Below are 20,017 nucleotides of genomic sequence, written 5' to 3'. Positions count from 1 at the left end.
AAGTCTCGTTTTGTAATTTGAGATATGATTGTCAGGGTAAACATCCACAGATGCATTACAAGGTAGTGTGATATAAAAGCCGCCCTCACTCATGGTGTAGTTTTTCACAAATGCTAATTATGACACCTCAGGTTGTTACTTTAATGGATTCTGTATGTCCACGATCTCCTTTTCTGGTAACCATGAGGAAAACTTAGTAGGCCACCCCAGCCACTTGACAAGACAAAGCTGGTGACCACTCTTTTTTCGATCTAAAATCTGTTCTATTTTAAACGATTTGTCTTGGTTCACAATGATCTTTTGTAATTCCTTTTCATAAAAGCAACCGTCGATAACATCACCGTCATAATCTTGTAGTCTGTACACTGGAGGGTTTCGTGGTATACGAGCGGCTATAGTGAAATATTCCTCGGTGTACTTCTGTTCATAACCCTTTGAAAATACACTTTTGAAACTCTAACTACATCTCCTATTTTATACTTAAAGATAGGTGTTCCTTTACGTAACTTTCCATACAGATTATTGAACACATCTGTCTCATTTTCTTTATTAACGTCCAATGGTCGCATTTTAATACTTTTGTGATAACTGGCGTTATATCCTTCTATAAGATCTTGTAAGATATTGTAGTAACGCTTTGAATTGATATTGATAGCTGTTAAAAACCGAGCCATTTTCAAACTAAATGTATGGTTAAATCGCTCCACACAAGACGATTTCACATCACTTGCCGTAGCAAAATGATGTATGTTATACTTTTTCATCAGTTGTTGCAAATGTTTGTTGAAAAATTCTGTACCTTTATCGGTCTGTAATTTTTGAGGTATACGGTTTTCTTTGAGTATAGAGGCGAATGCTTTCGTCACTTCTGCACCTGACTTATTCTTCACCGGACGCCCCCAAGCATACTTACTAAAAACATCTATACAAGTCAGTAAGAATTTGATACCGTCGTTTTCTTTTGAAAAAGCAGACATGTCAACAAGACTTTACATCTTTTCCGTACACTATCACTCTATTACGTTTGTATTTGATAGGTGCTGTCTTGTGTAATGTATAAGTATCCTGAGATGCTAGCCAATCTGATAATTCCTTATCCTTCAGAGTTACCCCGTATTCCTGTAGTACACCGCGTTTTAATTGTTCTTTACATCCCAAAGAACCAGGGTGCGCTGGGTTGTAGTACACTTTTTTCATTAACTCAGACATCTTACCACCACTACTGTTTACACAAAACAATGACAGAGTTATTAGGGTCAAAAGCTTTTTATTTGCAATCGTTGCAGAAGACACATACAAGTTCAATTTGATTGGTCGTACATTATCTAATTATACATCATCTAGATATTGAAGGAATTTCACACACATTAAAACATTTTTCTCTATTATATGTTCAACTAGCATGTCAATAATTTTATATACATCTATCGGATCATTTCTTGACAACAACATTACACACACATCGGTTACATAAGTACAAAGACATAAAATGTTACCTATTTTAAGACTTTCTGCACATTCAGGCATAAGTTCACAAATATTTTTAACAGTCATGCGTGGGTTATACGTGTTTGTGATGCACTGATTTGTCATAACACACCACTCCTCCGACATGCCCCTCATAGCTAACATTTGTTTTTTTAATTTCATTAAATTTTTTATTGTCCAAATAACATTCACTCTCATCATCTATAATCTTATACAATAAAAAGTTATTTCACTGTTAATTCTTTGTTTAAATATGAGTTTTTCCAGACAGTTTTTGCTGCAGAGGTTACCCATGTCCCCATGGTTAATCAGAATCAGCAGGTGTACTCTTCTTCCAGCTGTCAACAGCGTTGTAAATGGCCTGCTCGCAAGTTTCATCCACAAGTTTTGTCCGGAGTTCTGCCAGACCTTCCACTATGTACATCTCATCTCTGAGCTCACACAGAACGCCGTCGACAACCCCCTGAATTCTTTGCTGATGAGTTGTTATACCAAACAGTTTCAAGGTTTGTGCCAGAATGAGTTTCAGATCAGGTTTACACAATTTATGCGAGAGTTGTTCAAAACATCCCAGAAAATAGTACGCAGGTGCCTCATAGAGACATGAATGTTGTGTTTGCGAAGGATGATCGACCTGACATCCGTAACAATCTTTCTTCAGCTGCTTGTCAACCAGATGTTCCAGAATTATGGCAACAACAGCTTTAATGATCTTATGTCCAATCACCCCGATGCAACCATCGACGGTGTCAGAGACGTTTTCAGAATTTGCTGTGCCAGATGGACCAGCGTGGGGAGGTGGTGGATTGTACTTTGCGAGGAATGCGAGGTTATGGTATCCGAGCTCTGTACAGAATTTGTTCAGCCAGGCGTCATTGTCCGTCGTTGACCACGGTGCGGATGCGTTGTCATCGCATACAAAGTGTGGAGCTGGCGAAGTATTTTCTTGAGTCATCTTGGTGGTGGTGATGTCGCTCAAAGTCTATTTCCACAGAGGCCCCTGACGTGCGCATTTAATGATTATAGATGGTAGGTGGGGCCACATGAACCCCTCTCTGGATGTCCACACACCATTCAGGGTGAAACAGTTTCACTTTTATGTTGTTGTATCTGTCAAACGCCTCGCACCACTTAAACATTTTGTCTATCTTTACAAATATCTCCTCTAACGCAGGCACGTCTTTCCACTGAAACAAAAATTTAATCTTATAGTATTTAAGATGTTCCTCTTCAGATATTGGCCATGCGCGTTCAGTTAAATCCAGGAGGCGGTCGCTGCAAAGAATATATATATAATCATCAGCGTACTTGTTAATGTGATCCCCGAGCACTCTGTAATGCATTCCTGGAGTGACACTGTTCCATTCTCCTATGAATAGAGGATCATCTCCTCCATCTTTTAAATCACGCCAGACATAATTGTAAAATAAACACCAATCTTTTACTGTGAAAAACAGATCAGGATCCTCGGTAGTGTTGTACATGACCCTTTCATCACTGTCCACGGTGCTCAGTCTGACCTCGCGGTTGCTCTTGTCAAAATCGTAACTGCAAATACGATTACCGGATAGATGAAACTCACACTTAACATTGTCCAAAGGTTCGTGGAGGAAATTGGCCAGACACGGACCATGTTTTACCTTCCTTGGGGCCAGCATTAGATGTTCCATAGCTAACTCGACACTCTTCTCAGGAGTTTTAGTTAATGATGTTGTAGCCATTGTTACAGAATAGCTCTCCAATTTTTCCAATTCACAAAAAAACACCTTTCGTATTTTACAACTAGGTACGGATAAATTAGCTTCAACAAAATCCTCTTTTTAAACACTTGTTACACCCAAATTGATGCTGCTATCATGCCTACAGCGGGGCAGTCTCTAGCGCTGGAGGCGTGGTTTATTTCCGGAACGCCCCCAAGCCTCATTCTAAGTTTGTGAGGTTGTTTTACCGAAGGCTTCGCAAACTCTGCCGGAGGATCTTTTTTTTCTTTCGTCTAACTCTCTGTCAGTAACAGTCTTTTAAAATGGTAGTTAGTAGTAAAGTACAACATAGATTTGACAAGTATCTTGTCTGATGGATTTTATTTTAGATCCGCGTAATGTTTTAACTTTTTCTAACATTGTGAAAAAACGCCAAGTTTTCTGGTTTGTTTCACCGCTTTACATTCGTTTCTTTTTTCAGTTTGAGGTAAGGTATACATCCTATAAAAACTTCTTTCTTTTCTAGCTGGTAACAAAAAGCTTGTGAAGTGAAGTGACATTCAGCCAAGTATGGTGACCCATACTCAGAATTTGTGCTCTGCATTTAACCCATCCGAAATGCACACACACAGAGCAGTGAACACACACACACACACACACACACACACACTGTGAGCACACACCCGGAGCAGTGCACCACAAACAAATTTTATTGTATTTTATTTACACTACCAATGCTGGCAAATGACTGTTAATGAATGAGTCATTGATATTCAACCGATCCATTCAAAAAGCTGATTCATTCAGTAAGTAAACACCGTCAATTGTTCAGAGATGCAAAACAGTGCTGTCTTAGTTTGGAACTATTTTTGTTTGCAAAATTGAGCAAAAACAAGCAATATTATGTCTAAAATGTAAGTCACTTATTGCTTTACTGAACTTACATAAAATGATTATTAAATGTGTTCATGCTGATATCTGCAAAAAATAATATACTTTTTTTTTTCAAAGATAAAAACATACCTTTTGTGTGAGATAGATTGTTAACTATATTAAATTATATATATAAAAAGAACATGGAAGCATTTTTGCCATCTACAATTTAAAATGTCTGGATTTTTTTATTTTAATAGACAAATAATTCAATGAGTGTGCACTCATGTGGGTTTTGGTGATAAAACCTACTAGATAATGTCAGACCGCACATCATTACAACAAAACTAACCATATTATCGCAGACAATGCTGTTTCGCACACCTCAGCCTCTATTTGTGTAGAAAATGAATTATCCGTGGTTGTGCGCACACTTGTTTGCACATGAGCATGAACCTAACTTGCAGATGCCAGACCACTGATTCATCAAACATGCTTTATTGTGGTCCGTATTATTCCATCTGTATTTGTTTTATTGTCTTACTTCAGTGACTTTAACATTTTTGTTTTTCACTAAGCATGCATAAACGCTGTTTTCTTAAAAACACAATCCCATAGATACATGCCACTTACATATGATTGTAGCCCAGTTTGTGCTGATTACAGTGTTATCAAAATTTTACAATTAAAATGTTTATAAGCAACTGAAAAAGGCACAAATGTCAGGGGATGTCAAAACTTCTCCAGGGCCCCAAAATACCCTCAGATCCTAGTTAAAACATCAGAAGCCGTTTAAGAACAAAGTATTACTCTGCTTTTTATGTAATTTTGTTTAATATATGCTGTAGAGCCATTAAGTGTGTGTACCTGTCGTATTGGTTCAGGTACTCTGTAGAGGCAGCAAGTGTGTGTGAGTCTGACTGCTGTATCCAGAGTGATTCGATGACCCACTGACACATACACCGGTTTAATACTGCTTTGGGAACTTCGGAGAGCCTGAAGAAACACAACAAAAACACAAAAGTATTCACACATAAATGTAATCAAAGAAAACCTAACACATGAATCTAAATTAAATCGGTACCTCATTCTAAAGTAACGGAAAACATAACACAATTATATATATATATATATATATATACATATATTAGGGGTGTAACGATACGCGTATTCGTATTGAACCGTTCGGTACGACGCTTTCGGTTCGGTACGCGGTACGCATTATGTATACCGAACGGTTCGTTGGAGTAATTAATTATATTTGAAAAAAAAAAAAAAAAGAGAGAGAAAGAAATATAATGATATGCGTTCAACAAGGTAGCCCAATAACCCAAACAACGTAACAGGCAACGCCCCTGACACTCCCGAAGAAGAAAAAAACACCATCTTATATGTTTATGTTAGGCTACTCAGCAGGCGCTCGCTCACTCAGTACACGCTGAAGGCTCGTTGCAAAATAGCCAATGCGTTTAACAGACTAGAAATGAGAAGATCCTCCAATAACCAACAGGTCTGGTGTTTGGGTGCACTTTGGATTCCCTTTAAGCTATAATGGTGATGGCAAGAGAGTGGTGGATAAAAAAACAACGGTATGTCGCATCTGCAACATGACAGGGTACACCAGCGGGATTACAAAAAAAAAAAAAAAAAAAAAACCAGCGGGAATATCTGGGATATATGCGTCAGTACTATCTGGGAAAAGACGAAAAAAAGGAGAAACATGCACGCAGCAAACTATCCCTGCAGCATTTAGACACTATAGCTTACAGGGAATCCAACCCAAACACCAGACCTGTTGGTTATTTTAGGATCTTATATTTCTGGTCTGTTAAATGCATTAGACATTTTGCAACGAGCCTTCAGCGCGTGCTGAGTGAGCGAGCGCCTTAGGGGCCGTTCACATATCGTGCCTAAAAACGCATGGAAAACGCTAAGCGCGTCTTTCTCCTCCTTTCCAAAGCGCTCGGGCAGAAGCGCTCATGAGGCGTCTGTCTTTGCTAAGCAACAATGACGTGCTCTCTCCATGAGACGCGGAAATTTCAGCGAAGGATAAATGGATTTGCAGCTCTAAAAATCGCTTGCAGTAGCTCTGCTACTGAATTTATTTCAAAATTGCAATCCATATACAACTATGATCAGCTGTTCCTTCATCTTGGCTGAGCTCTCAACGTTGTTACGGGAAAGGATGAAGCTGATTGGTTGGTTCTTGTCACATGACCCGCGGTGCGCTTGCGGCATTCTGAAAAGTTGAGATGTTTTTACATTTTGCTGTATCTAAAACGTATCGAACCGAACCGAACCGAACCGTGACATCAGTGTATCGTATCGAACCGAACCGTGAATTTTGTGAACCGTTACACCCCTAATATATATATATATATATATATATATATATATATATGAACAAGAGAAAAAAGTAGGCATTGAAAATAAGAAATTAAAGCTGCAGTTGGTAACTTTTGTAAAAATGTATTTTTTACATATTTGTAAAACCTGTCATTATGTCCTGACAGTAGAATGTGAGACAGATAATCTGTAAAAAAAATCAAGCTCCTCTGGCTCCTCCCAGTGGTCCTATTGCCATTTGCAGTTACGGACCGCTCCCGGTAAGAAATCAACCAATCAGAGCTGTGCCTCCAACCTCCAACTCACGCACCTGGTCAATCGCTAAGTTAGGCTCAAGCTCTGGGGTGATGATCGAATCTGTTGCTCTCCGTTTTGTTGTGGGCTCTGGCTTTAGTTCTGCACAGAACCATATAGAGTGAGAGTTGCGACAACTCCATTGACTCCAATGGAACGCTTTTTTACAGCAATGGCGGCTCGTGGAGCCTCTAAATAGTTCCCGGAAGTAGCAGCAAACCGATGCCGCGCCGTAGAGATGCAGCAGAACAAACCGTTCGCGACGCACTTTTAACAGGTAAGACGTTTAAATAATAAGATTGAATATTATCAGTACATCTTAATAACAATAAGTTGCAAATTAAAACCTTCTAGTAGAATATCACTCATTGAATGAGTAGATTTAAGGTTTGTTATCAGATAACTAACAGATTAGGCTAGGATTGGAGCTGAATAAAGTTAGTAACGAACACCCTAATAATTGTAAAATCTGTTCTCATAATTCAGTTTCATCCATCGTGTTTGCAATTAGAAAAAAAGGAGTATAAACATATTTTTTTGCAGGGTGGCGAAAGTTAGCTAACGTTACATAGCCTATTACGTTAGTTCAATATAACGTGTGACAGCGGTGAGTGGAAGTGGTAAAAATTAGGTTATAAAGTTTGTTCCTTATTACACGTATTAAATTACTTAATAATAAAATGCACCCTATTGATATACATTTAGAGTGAATTGAGTTTGCAAAACATGGGTGGAGTGTTTTTAGTCATTGTGATTCATTTACTATTACCTGTCTATATTATATAATAATACTGTATTATATACTTAAACTTGTTAGTGTATAAAAGTAACATACTGTAATATTCTGTGGGTGCTGGTGGGTGGAGGATTAGTGGTGCCACTGAACTGTTCTGGGATGGAGCATCAGTGAGGATGCAGGTCAGGAGAGCTGAGGGGACCTTTTTTTTTGATAGCTGAATTTTCATTATTTTTCTTAGTGCTGCCTTTGCATTGTTTTTTTGTTTGTTTTTTTTGTCTCTTAAATTTTTTTAATAGATCCAGGTAACTGGCTGATGGTTCACTGGAATGCTGACTTGCTGCTGGTTGACTGGGCAGTGTCACCTGTCCCTGTCTCTCCTCTCTAGCCATGTCCTTTTTCTTCATTCTCACTTTCCCTTCTCTGAGTGTCCTCGTTCTTTTTTCCTCAACCTTTGAAACTGATAGAGGTAGAATACATGGTTTTGCTAATTTTAAATATTGAAAATATCACATCACTTTACTTCAACTAGTACGAGTTTGTACTTATTATATATGAATCACCTGAAATTACATAGCTGTAATCAGCAGCCATTTCTTGTATGTTCACAGGTCTAGGGGTGCATCGTGGAGCAGGGCCCTCCTCTTTTTGACCACAGGACAATGTACAAAGATTGTGGGAATAGCATCTGATCTCAGCCTACTCTTGAATTTTTTGGTCATGACAAATTGCTTTGCCGCAATTTGTCTGCATACTGACTTCAGTTTAGTTTCCACACACACCTTTTTTTTTTGTCTACCCACATACAGTACATATCACATGGTGGTTAAATGCACAGTTATAGGTAACACTGATGACTCTCTGCAATGTCTCACCATGAGTCTCAGCTCCCTGGGTTTTGCAAGGCTTTGCTTGTTCCTTATTTCTAGTAAAACATTGTCAATGTAAAAAAGTGCTAATAAATGTAAATATAATTATAATTACCTAACAATTTTTTGTTGTTGTAATTTTTATTTGTATTTAGATTGCTCCTGCTGACTTGAGCCAACCATTATTTTCTCCTCTCTATGTCAGCGGGGAAGCCATACATTCGCACACCTTTCTCTGACTGAGTGGAGCATCCCCATGCAGCACAGTAAACCACGGTGGAGACTATGCAAGGACAACATTAAAGAAAGGACACATACAAAATGCTTGTCATGCTATTAAAGTTATTAGAAATGTATTCATGAATTGCTGTAAATAGTTAATTGTATAATTACAATTTAAAATAACTTTTCTATTTTAAAATGTAATATACTCCTGTGATGCCAACCTGAATTTTCAGCATCATTACTTTTGAATGGCAGTGTACATGTTTATATATGAGTATGCTTAAGTTGTTTTAAACCTGAATATATTGTGTACATGAATAAGTATTGTAAGAATTATACTAGATATAATAGGTATATTATTTATAATACATAATTATATTACTATATGTAATTGTAAGAATTATAAACAATAAGCTTCATTTTACATTTATTTAACATGCTAATTACTGCTGCTAACAGTTAATTGACCCATAGTGCGGTGCGAGCTGAAAATCACCTGTCACCAGCCTGTCTCTGTACTACCTGAATGTCATCAATATGACATGAGTTAACATTAGATCAGTGAAAAAATGGACAATATGTAACGTAAAAAGGCAACAGGAACCCGTGTTTATAAAACTTAACGTTAGCCTGAAATACGTTTTTAAAATAACGGTAATTGAACACTAATCCTCAAATATTACCCGATTTGATATTTTAAAAACAACATCGCTGTAACTACATACTCATGCTACATACATATGTCAGTGTGTTGTATAAATATATAAAATGTATTTTTATTGACTCCTTATTACCAGAAATCGCAGTTCTGTCACTCTACTCTATCAGTTTGAATGGCCGCCAATGCACTTCCTGGAACTATTTGAAGTCTACACGAATCACGTGACAACCAAACATTTCGAACTTCCGTTGTCGCAACTCTCTCTCTATATGGCTCTGGTTCTGCATAGCGAGGCGATGGTTGGCTAGGCCTTGGTTCAGGGGTGGGGCTAGTGAAATCCTCATCAGTGGGGTTGAATGGCAGGACTGTCCATAATGGAAAAAAAAAACACTGACAAAAATGGGAAAATTAAATGGAGTAACAGATGTATCTGTCTTACTCTCTTTTGGTCAGTTAATCTGTCATGTAACCGTGTCAATGAACACACAGAAAGACACAGATGGCAATAAGCTGTCTTAAATGAATCCACATAAAGTTGCAAAAGTTTTTTTAGACACTTAATATGGGTTTGGTGCACACAGTACCCCATGCATACAATTAAATATACTGCCATATCATTATTGTTGTGGGTCTATTTTTCTGCCAGAGTACCTGGACATCTTGTTCAGATAGATGGCATCAAGGATTCTAGCAAATACAAACAGATTCAAAAATTTAAATGACTCTGCTAGAAATCTTGGACCATGGCTGGATCTTCCATCAGGACATTGATCATAAAACAAACAACAACAACAACAAAAAAAAATGCTTCACTGAGTACAAAACAAAGCCAAAGCTTCTGCCATGGTCATTCCAGTTCCCTGACCTGTACCCTATAGACAATAAGAGTAGAACCACCAACATGGACCTGGGAATCTAAAAGATCTGAGTGGTTCTGTATGAAGTAAACATATCTGATCTCTTTTCAGGTGTTCTCCGACCTCAGCAGGCATTATAGCACTGTTATCTTGGTAAATGATGTTGAAAGAAGTATTGAATCAAAGGATACCATTGTCATGCTGTCTGGTTTGCCTGGGTGTCCACTAGTGGGCTCACTTCCCCTTAGGCACCTCACCTTAGGCACTACAATTCCCACTAGCCTTGTCTCTTCATCACATTAATTGCACTCCTGTTAATTGCACCAGGTGCCTTCACTTATTAGTCATTAGCCTCCCTATATTAACCAGTCTTTTCCTGTTGTCTGCATGGAGTCCTTTCCTTCCGTTTCTTTCCATACCCAGTCTTCTCGTATTCCGAGATCCTCACATTCCGAGTTCCTGTTCCTCTTTCCGTTCCTGGTTTGTTTATTTGGATTGTTTCTGGTTTTGACTCGGGCTTGTTGGATTTCGATTTGGATTACCCTAAATAAAAACTCACTGCAATTGGATCTCTCTTTCCCCGTGTTTCACTGGGTCCTGATCGTCACAACGGTAAATTGTTGTCAACATGTATTACAAGAAAAAAAAAAAAAAAAAAAAACGAATTATATATATATATCATAATGAGATTCTTCCCCATTTTAAATTCTTATTCTTAAATTCTTCTACTTCAGTTACATTTTTGTAAATGTTAAAACAAAAATAAAAGTTCAAAAATGATGATCGACACGTTTTTTTCACAGTTTCTTTGTTCATATTTACAAAAGGTACCAACAGTTCTGACCACAACATTGTTTGTTTATATATATATATATATATATATATATATATATATATATACATATAAACTAACGATGTGTAAATCTGACTTATTTTCTTTGTAGAATACAAAAGGAGATGTTAGGCAGATTGACATCCTCAGTCAAATTTGCTTTAACTTTAGATTGTATTTTTCTTCCATATCATACCAAAAACAGAATAATTAAAAGTACAAATAATAACAATTAAAAAAATAATAAATATATATATATATATATTTAAAAACACTATAGGAATCCAATGTGTCGGGGGGGAAATATGCAATCAAAGTGAATGGTGACTGAAGTGACAGTCAGCCCATGACATTTTCTTTAGTCATCCAATGAAGGTGTCTTTCTTCAGGTTTGGAGCAAAATGGTTGAGTAAACTATGTCAGAATCACCACTTGCTATGAAAACTTGTTTATGGATTGGCTTCTAAGGCACCATTATGTCATGTCTAATTGAACACAACAAATTCAAGAATGTTTAAAAAAAATATTTAATAACTACATTTCTTACTTTTCTTTAAAAGCATAGGGCAGGGATCATCTGAAAATGCTCCTCATTTTATGTTTTTTATCAGTTGTAGCTATTCTAATTCTAATTAGTTGATTAGTTTATTTTCTTCCACTCACCTTCCCTAGAACTCTCCCAGAGGCTGTAGTCAGAGGAAAACTATCACCACTCTTCTTTAGAGCGTTGATCTGTGTGTGTGTGTGTGTGTGTGTGTGTGTGTGTGTGTGTGTGTGTGTGTGTGTGTGTGTGTGAGAGAGAGAGAGAGAGAGAACAGAGAGAGATAATGAGTTCAGGAGTTACAAAGTTGTTTCTGATGAGCAGGCTCTTTGGAGCACTGTACTTTTGTGAAGGCAAGTAGGTCAATCTGTCCACTACTGGACTGAACGTCTGACCTCCTCTGTTATGCAATCTGAAAGCCTGAATACTAGCTTAGCAAGATAACAATGTAAACAACCTGTCTATGTGTTTGAGACAGTAAAATAAGTTTTAAAACAAACCTTTGGAACATACAATATGGGTACAGCTGCAGAGACTCATCAGTAAGGTTAATTGTCAGTTGTCAGTTAGGGCTTCACGATTAATCAAAATAAAATGAGATTAGCAATATGATTTAATGTGATTATCAGATTGGAAAATTGCATTTTAAATAAATATTTGGTCTGATGCCCTGGGTCTTTCAGTGTAAAGTGTGTATAGTATTCATTTTCACATGCACAGTTCATGATGAGTGTTTTAATTGTCTCATAGTGGCTCAGTTCATGGTAAATGCTGCTTTATACAAACTTCATCTATGCATGATTTTAAGTGGATAATTACATGCATTTAGGAAAGCAGGATGGGCAAGGTTCACTTTTATTTTCTGCATAATTTTCAACACTTTCATGGACAGAAAATTTGTAATGAGAAGCATACAGAAATCTCCCTACAGCTTTTAAAAACTTGATGGATTTAACAATATAAAGAGAAAAATTTAAGATAAATAATTACTATTATCATTGTTATTCTGTATGGGACTGTGGGTGTCTCTGTTGGACAGTGATTTCTCTGCTTCCTGCTGGCCTTGCTGCTGCTGATCATAGGTCCTTGTAGCTATTTTTTCCCTAGAATCTTTATCTTACTATCACTCTCTGTTGTTTAAAGTGATAAAATATAACTTAATTCCCACCATATTTCTGTTATTATCGACCAATCTTATCAGATTAATTTTCTTTGTTCACTTTTATTTTAAATCCACCTGCACCTGTATTGCATTAGCACTCGTTAGCTTGCCATTAGTGTTTTCATTCGTACCTATCGCTGTTTTCTCCTCTCCTTTCCTCTCCTCTCCTCTCCTCTCTCTCGCTCAAGTTTTTCACAAGTTCATCAAACAACTGTGGTAAGAATATTTCATCAAGCATGGTGAGCAATGGCTTCTCCTGCTATTGTGATTTGCACCTCTTTCCACATGTACAGTTTATCTATCTCTGTCGCTGATGAGGGATTCACATGTGATAAATGCAGGGAAATAGTTAGGCTGACAGAGAATATTTCAGAATTAGAGACACGCATCCAAACTTTAATTGAGGACAGTAAGAATGTTAGGGCTCTAGATACGGCTTTGGATGCGTCTAGCTCAGGGATTCTAGTAGGCTACATTGTTCAGTTCCGGAAACAGAGCCCCTGCAGCAGGGCAACTGGGTGACAGTGATGCATCATAGTCGTGGGTCAAAACACAGCTCTTCTGTTACTATCAAAACATTAAACAGGTTCTCCCCACTCAGTGAGACCCACTGAGAAACCTGATGAAAGTGCTCTAGTTATTGGCGATTCTATTGTACGGAACGTGAATATAGAGACACGAGCCACCATAGTCAAATTTAAAAGTGCTCGCTAATGCTAAACGTAAATACAGTAAGATTGTTATTCATGCCAGCGCCATTGATGTTCGACTTCGCCAGTCGGAGATCACTAAAAATAACATTAAAGAGGTGTGTGAGCTTGCAAGCACGATGTCAGACACTGTAATATGCTCTGGTCCTCTTCCTGCTTACCGTAGTGACGAGATGGATAGCAGATTGTCATCACTCAATGGCTGGATGTCTAAGTGATGCCCGCATAACAACATAGGTTTCATAGACAATTGGACGAGCTTTTGGGGCAGACCTGACCTGTTGAAAAGAGATTGGTCCTCATCCCTCCTGGGGTGGCACCGCTCTTCTTTCTAGAAATATGGCACATAGTCTTAGAGTTTGTACTTGACTAACTGGGGCCCAGAACAGGAAGCAGACAGAATGGCTAAACCGACCGTCTGCTAGCTGCCTCAAATCACACATCACAGACTCTTTCACCTAGATATCACACTATAGAGACTGTGTCTATTCCTCGAACTAGAAAATACAAAAAAATGTCCAAAACAATTTATGAGTAACAATTTAATTGAAGTTCAATCAATAAAAAACAGATGCAATATGGATAAACAAATGATAAAGCTTAGCTTACTGAATATCAGATCCCTTTCTACGAAAACTATTTTTATAAATAATATGATCACTGATCATAATCTAGATGTGCTATGTTTGACTGAACAAAGAAACACTGACTGGCTAAAACCTGATGATTACATTATTTTAAATGAGTCCACACCCCAAGATTACTGTTATAAACATGAGCCGCGTCCAAAAAGCAAAGGGGGAGGTGTTGCTTAAAGTTATAACAATGTTTTTGGATTTCTCAGAGTGCAGGATTCAAGTGTTAATGACAAATCCCCTATGATGTTTGTACTGGCTACTGTATACAGGCCACCAAGGCACCATACAGACTTTATTAAAGAGTTTGCTGATTTTACATCCAGGTTAGTTCTGGCTGCAGATAAAGTTATAATAGTTGGTTATTTTAATATCCATGTTGATAATGAAAAATATGCATTGCGATCAGCATTTATAGAAATTCTGAACTCTATTGGGGTTAGACAACACGTCTCAGGACCAACTGTTTGTCGAAATCATACTCTAGATTTAATACTGTCACATGGAATTGATGTTGATGGTGTTGAAATCATGCAGCCAAGTGATGATATCTCAGATCATTATTTAGTTCTGTGCAAACTTCATATAGCCAAAATTGTAAATTCTACTTCTTGTTACAAGTATGGCAGAACCATCACTTCTACCACAAAAGACTGCTTTGTAAGTTATCTTCCTGATGTATCCGAATTCCTTAGCATATCCAAAACATCAGAACAACTTGATGATGTAACAAAAACTATGGACTCTCTCTTTTCTAGCATTTTAAATACAGTTGCTCCTTTACGCTTTAAGGAAGGTTAAGAAAAACAATCTGACACCATGGTATAATGAGCATACTCGCACCCTAAAGAGAGCAGCTGGAAGAAAACAAAACTAGAGGTATTTCATATTGCTTGGCGGGAAAGTAACCTATCCTACAGAAAAGCATTAAAAACTGCTAGATCCAATTAGATTTCTTCTCTTTTAAAAGAAAACAAACATAACCTCAGGTATTTATTTAATACAGTGGCTAAATTAAAGAAAAATAATGCCTCAAGTGTTGGCATTTCCCAACATCACAGCAATAATGACTTTATGAACTACTTCACTTCTAAAATCGATACTATTAGAGATAAAATTGTAATATAGATCCCCTGAGGAACAGTTACACTCATTACTATAGGAGAGGAGGAATTGTATAAACTAAAAATAATCTAAACCAACAACATGTACGTTAGACCCTATTCCATCTAAGCTCCTAAAAGAAGTGCTTCCAAAAGTCATAGATCCTCTTCTGACTATCATTAATTCCTCATTGTTATTAGGATATGTCCCCAAAACCTGCAAACTGGCTGTTATTAAGCCTCTCACCAAAAAACCACAACTTGATCCCAAAGAACTAGTTAATTATAGACTGACCTTGAATCTCCCTTTTCTGTCCAAGATACTAGAAAAGGTAGTATCCTCACAATTATATTCTTTCTTAGAGAAAAATGGTATCTGTGAGGATTTCCAGTCAGGATTTAGACCGTATCATAGTACTGAGACTGCTCTCCTTAGAGTTACAAATGACCTGCTCTTATCATCTGATCATGGTTGTATCTATTTGTTAGTTCTATTGGATCTTAGTGCTGCGTTTGACACAATTGACCACAACATTCTTTTGCATAGACTAGAAGACTTTCTTTGGCATTAATGGAAGTACATTAGCATGATTTAAATCATACTTACAGTATATGACTGCCATCAACTTGTAGCAGTGAATGAAGAGGTATCATATCGATCACAAGTGCAGTATGGAGTACCTCAAAAGGCACAGTACTAGGGCTGCTACTCTTCCCGCTTTACATGTTACCCTTGGGAGATATCATTAGGAATGATGGCGTTAGCTTTCACTGTTATGCTGATGATACTCAGTTCTATATTTCTTTGTGGCCCGGTGAAACACACCAATTTGAAAAACTAATGGAATGGACAGTCAATATAAAAAACTGGATGACAAGTAATCAATTACTGCTAAATTCTGAAAAACAGAGCTGTTAATTGATTTTGATATTCTAGGTATTATCAAATTGCCTGTGTTTTGAGAATGCAGCGGACATGGAGGATTATAATGTAACAAGAGCTCATTCAAATACTGAGGTGTTAAACCATTCAGGGCTTTATAAGTAATAAGCAATATGTTGTTGACAGGACCGGCTAATATGGTCACACTTCCTGGTTCTAGTAAGAACTCTAGCTGCTGTGTTTCGGACTAACTGTAGTTTGTTTATTAAGTTTGCAGAATCACAACCCAATAAAGCATTGCAATAAGCTAACCTTGAGGTCATAAATGCATAAATTAACATTTCTGCATTCAACCTTGAGAGCACAGATCTTAATTTAAATATATTTTTGAGATGGTAAAATGCAATTTTACAAATGCTACAAATGTGGCTTTCAAAGGAAGATTATCAAATAGCACACCTAAGTTCCTAACTAATGACAAAGAACTGATAGAGCAAGTTTTAGACAGCGTTCTAAGTTATTGCATGCATCATTTTTAGATCCTATAATTAACACCTCTGTTTTTTTTTTCAGAATTAAGCAGTAAGAAATTACTCCTCATTCAGGTTTTTATATCGATTATGCATTCCATTAATTCTTCCAATTAGTATGTTTCTATGGGCCGTGAAGAAATATAGAGCTGAGTATCATCAGCATAACAGTAAAATCTAACATCATGCTTTCTGATGATATCTCCCAAGGGTAACATGTATAGTGTGAAAAGTAATGGCCCTAGTACAGAGCCTTGAGGAACTCCATACTGCACTTGTGATCGATATGATACCTCTTCATTCACTGCAACAAATTGATGACGGTTGATAAGTACCATGCTAATGAACATCCATTAATGCAGGCAAAGTTTTCTAGTCTATTCAAGAGAATGTTGTGGTCAGTATTGTCAAATACAGCTCTAAGATCCAATAGCAGTAATAGAGAGATACAACCACGATTAGATAATAAGTGCAGATCATTTGTAACTCTAAGGAGAGCAGTCTCTGTACTATGATACAATTTAAATCTAAACCACCGGCCTCGAGTCCCACGGAGGAGATGGAAGGATATAAAACGGGAGCGACGACAGTGAAGGACGAGAGAGGAACAGGCCTGGGTTTTAGTTCGTGGTTGCTTTTTATTTGTGCACGTTAGTCGTCCGTGAGGGGCTGACGCACTGTTTTGTATTTATTTTGATTATTAAAGTTTATATTTGATTGTCCGCCGGTTCCCGCCTCCTTCTTCCCGTGATTATGGAGTTTTAATTCGTTACAATGATATACAAGTATATACAACTCTTCCTCTCCTATAGTAGAGAATGAGTGGAACTGTTCCTCAGGGGATCTATATTGCACTGATGCGATACTGTAGCTGACGGCTGCATGGTTACCGTTTTTATCTCTAATAGTACCGATCTTAGAAGTAAAGTAGTTCATAAAATTGTGCTTTATTTTTTGTTAACTTAACCACTGTATGGAATACATTTTTTTATTCTAAAAGAGAAGAAAAATAATCAGATCTTGCAGTTTTTAATGGTTTTCTATAGGATAGGCTACTTGCCCACCAAGCAATATGAAATACCTCTAGTTTTGTTTTCTTCCAGCTGGGCTCCATTTTCCGGACTGCTCTCTTTAGGGTGCGAGTGTGCTCATTATACCACGGTGTCAGACTGTTTTCCTCAATCTTCCTTAAGTGTAAAGGAGCAATCGTATCTAAAATGCTAGAAAAGAGTCGATAGTTTCTGTTATATCATCAAGTTGTTCTGAGTGTTTGGATGTGCTAAGGAATTTAGATAAATCAGGATGATTGTGATGGTTCTACCATACTTGTAACAAGAAGTAAAATTTACAGTTTTTTTAGCTATATGAAGTTTACATGAGACTAGATAATGATCTGTGATACAGTATCATCGCTTGGATGCATAATTTCAACACCATAAACATCAATTACATGTGACAGTATTAAATCTAGAATATGATTTCGACAGTGAGTAGGTCCTGAGACGTGTTGTCTAACCCCAATAGAGTTCAGAATGTCTACAAATGCTGATCCCAATGCATCTTTTTCATTAGCGACATGGATATTAAAATAAACAACTATTAAAGCACTAACTCGGATGTAAAATAAGCAAACTCTTAAATAAATTCTGTATGGTGCACTGGTGGCCTATATAGAGTAGCTAATACAAGCATCACAGGGGATTTATCATTAGCACTTTTATCTCTGGATAATGTTATATGATGCACCATTACTTCAAACGAGTTATACCTGAAGCCCGCTCTCTGAGAAATAGTGAAAATATTTTTATAAATTGTAGCAACACTCATGTTCATGTTTATAACAGTAATCCTGGGGGGTAGACCCATTTAAAATAATTTAATATTTGTAATTTCTAGTTCAGGGAACAGATCACCTGCTGCTGTAGGTGACAGTCTATATACACAGTCTATAGTGTGATATCTAGATGAAAGAGTCTCTATGTGCTGAGAATTATCTGATTTCTGTGGCATGAGGTGGCTAGCAGATGGTCAGTTTAGCCAGTCTGTCTGCTTCTTGACCTGGGCCCCAGTTAGTCAGGTGCAAACTTTAAGGCCGGTGACAGACTGGCTGCGTGGCGTCTCCGCTGTGTGCCAGAAGCGTGGTGGCTGCTTCGCATTGTCTGTCTTTACACATCAGAAGCATGCCTGCACGCGGCACTGGCGCGCTGCTGCTGCTGTAGGTGACATGGAGGGAGGCCGCCGAAAAACCAGGCTCTTGTCTTCATGACAACAATATAAACTTTTTTTTTTACACATCTACTGATAGGACACCGTCAACAGTATTGACGGTAAAATAGAGTATGATTGACAGGTGCAATATTGGAAAATCTATAATAATTTATATATTTTTTTAATAATTACATTTATATCTGAATTTATGCCAACCTATAGACTTTCAAATATCAAAATGTCATGATTTAATATGTATTTGTGTACAAAATGACATATAAACATATTTTCCTAGTATATTTTGCCTTGAAACGCTTCCGACATGCGCGTGTAAAATAGGCATCGGTTCTATTTCTAGCATGCACGCGTTTTCCGCGCGGCTCGAGCTGCGCCTGAGACGCACGTCTCACGCAGGCAGTCTGCATGCTCTTACCTGTTAACATGGGAGCCGAATTAAAAACAGACACGCCACGCAGCTGAGACGCTTGTGCCACACATCCAGTGTGTCGCCGGCCTAAGACTATGTGCCATATTTCTAGAGAGAAGAGCGACACCACCCCAGGAGGAATGAAGACCATCTCTTTTCAACAGGTCAGGTCTGCCCCTAAAACTCGTCCAGTTGTCTATGAAACCTAAGTTATTCTGCGGGCACCATTTAGACATTCACCCACCAGTGATGACAATCTGCTATGTATCTCATCACCACGAAAAGCAGTGAGGGGACCAGAGCACATTACATTGTCTGACATCATACTTGCAAGTTAAGCCACCTCTTTAATTAAAGTTTAAATGCGTGTCTCTAATTCTGAAACCTTCTCTGTCAGCTATTTCCCTGCATTTATCACATGTGAATCCCGCATTGCCTACAGAGAGAGCTAAACTTTACATTGTGGCAAAGCGGTGCAAACTACAAAAAGCAGGAAAAGTTCCCATTACTCACCGTGATTGAAGAACTATTCTGACTTACCAATGTTGTTTGATGAACTCGTGAAAAATGGCGTGAGAGATAAAATAAATTAGGCAAAAGAAAAAAGAAAATGATAGACACGAATAGAAACGCGGATGGAAATATAAATGTCAAGCTAAACGGCTAGCGAATGCAAATGCGCTGTAGGCACGATGCACTCGTGATTTAATATTTTAAATCAAATGGACAAATTAGTCAAATTAAAATAGAGATTCATCAGAAAAGAGGAGCTACAATAACAAACCACACTTCAGCACGTAGACCAAGGTAATTATAGGTACCCTTTGTTTTAGGTGTAAATTTCATTATTACTTTATTTCCAGTAAGGGACCATAGTGCGCACCAATGCTCCTTAGTTTTTACGGTGCATTGTGGGATTTCTCAATTGAGATGGCCC

The 20,017-nt window shown here is 37.6% G+C and overlaps 1 protein-coding gene across 5 annotated transcripts in view; it reads right to left on the bottom strand.

Annotated features, from left to right (window-relative positions):
• The window catches only part of LOC128016251 (endonuclease V), a 207,447-nt gene that overhangs the window by 56,462 nt on the left and 130,968 nt on the right, over positions 1-20,017 (bottom strand). For 2 of the 5 annotated variants that reach the window (XM_052600767.1, XM_052600771.1), the window contains 3 exons: positions 11,545-11,613; positions 4,929-5,057; positions 4,544-4,830 (listed from right to left, as the gene is read on the bottom strand). In XM_052600767.1, coding sequence (XP_052456727.1) covers positions 4,756-4,830; positions 4,929-5,057; positions 11,545-11,613 — 273 coding nt within the window. In that variant the 3' untranslated portion in view covers positions 4,544-4,755. Of the gene's footprint in view, positions 1-1,247; positions 2,764-4,543; positions 4,831-4,928; positions 5,058-11,544; positions 11,614-20,017 lie in introns of those variants that run through there. The other 3 variants (XM_052600768.1, XM_052600769.1, XM_052600770.1) reach the window with 2 other exon arrangements.

Source organism: Carassius gibelio, chromosome A6 (assembly GCF_023724105.1).
Source record: "Carassius gibelio isolate Cgi1373 ecotype wild population from Czech Republic chromosome A6, carGib1.2-hapl.c, whole genome shotgun sequence".
NCBI lineage: Eukaryota > Metazoa > Chordata > Actinopteri > Cypriniformes > Cyprinidae > Carassius > Carassius gibelio.
This window is presented reverse-complemented; position numbering and strand designations above follow the sequence as displayed.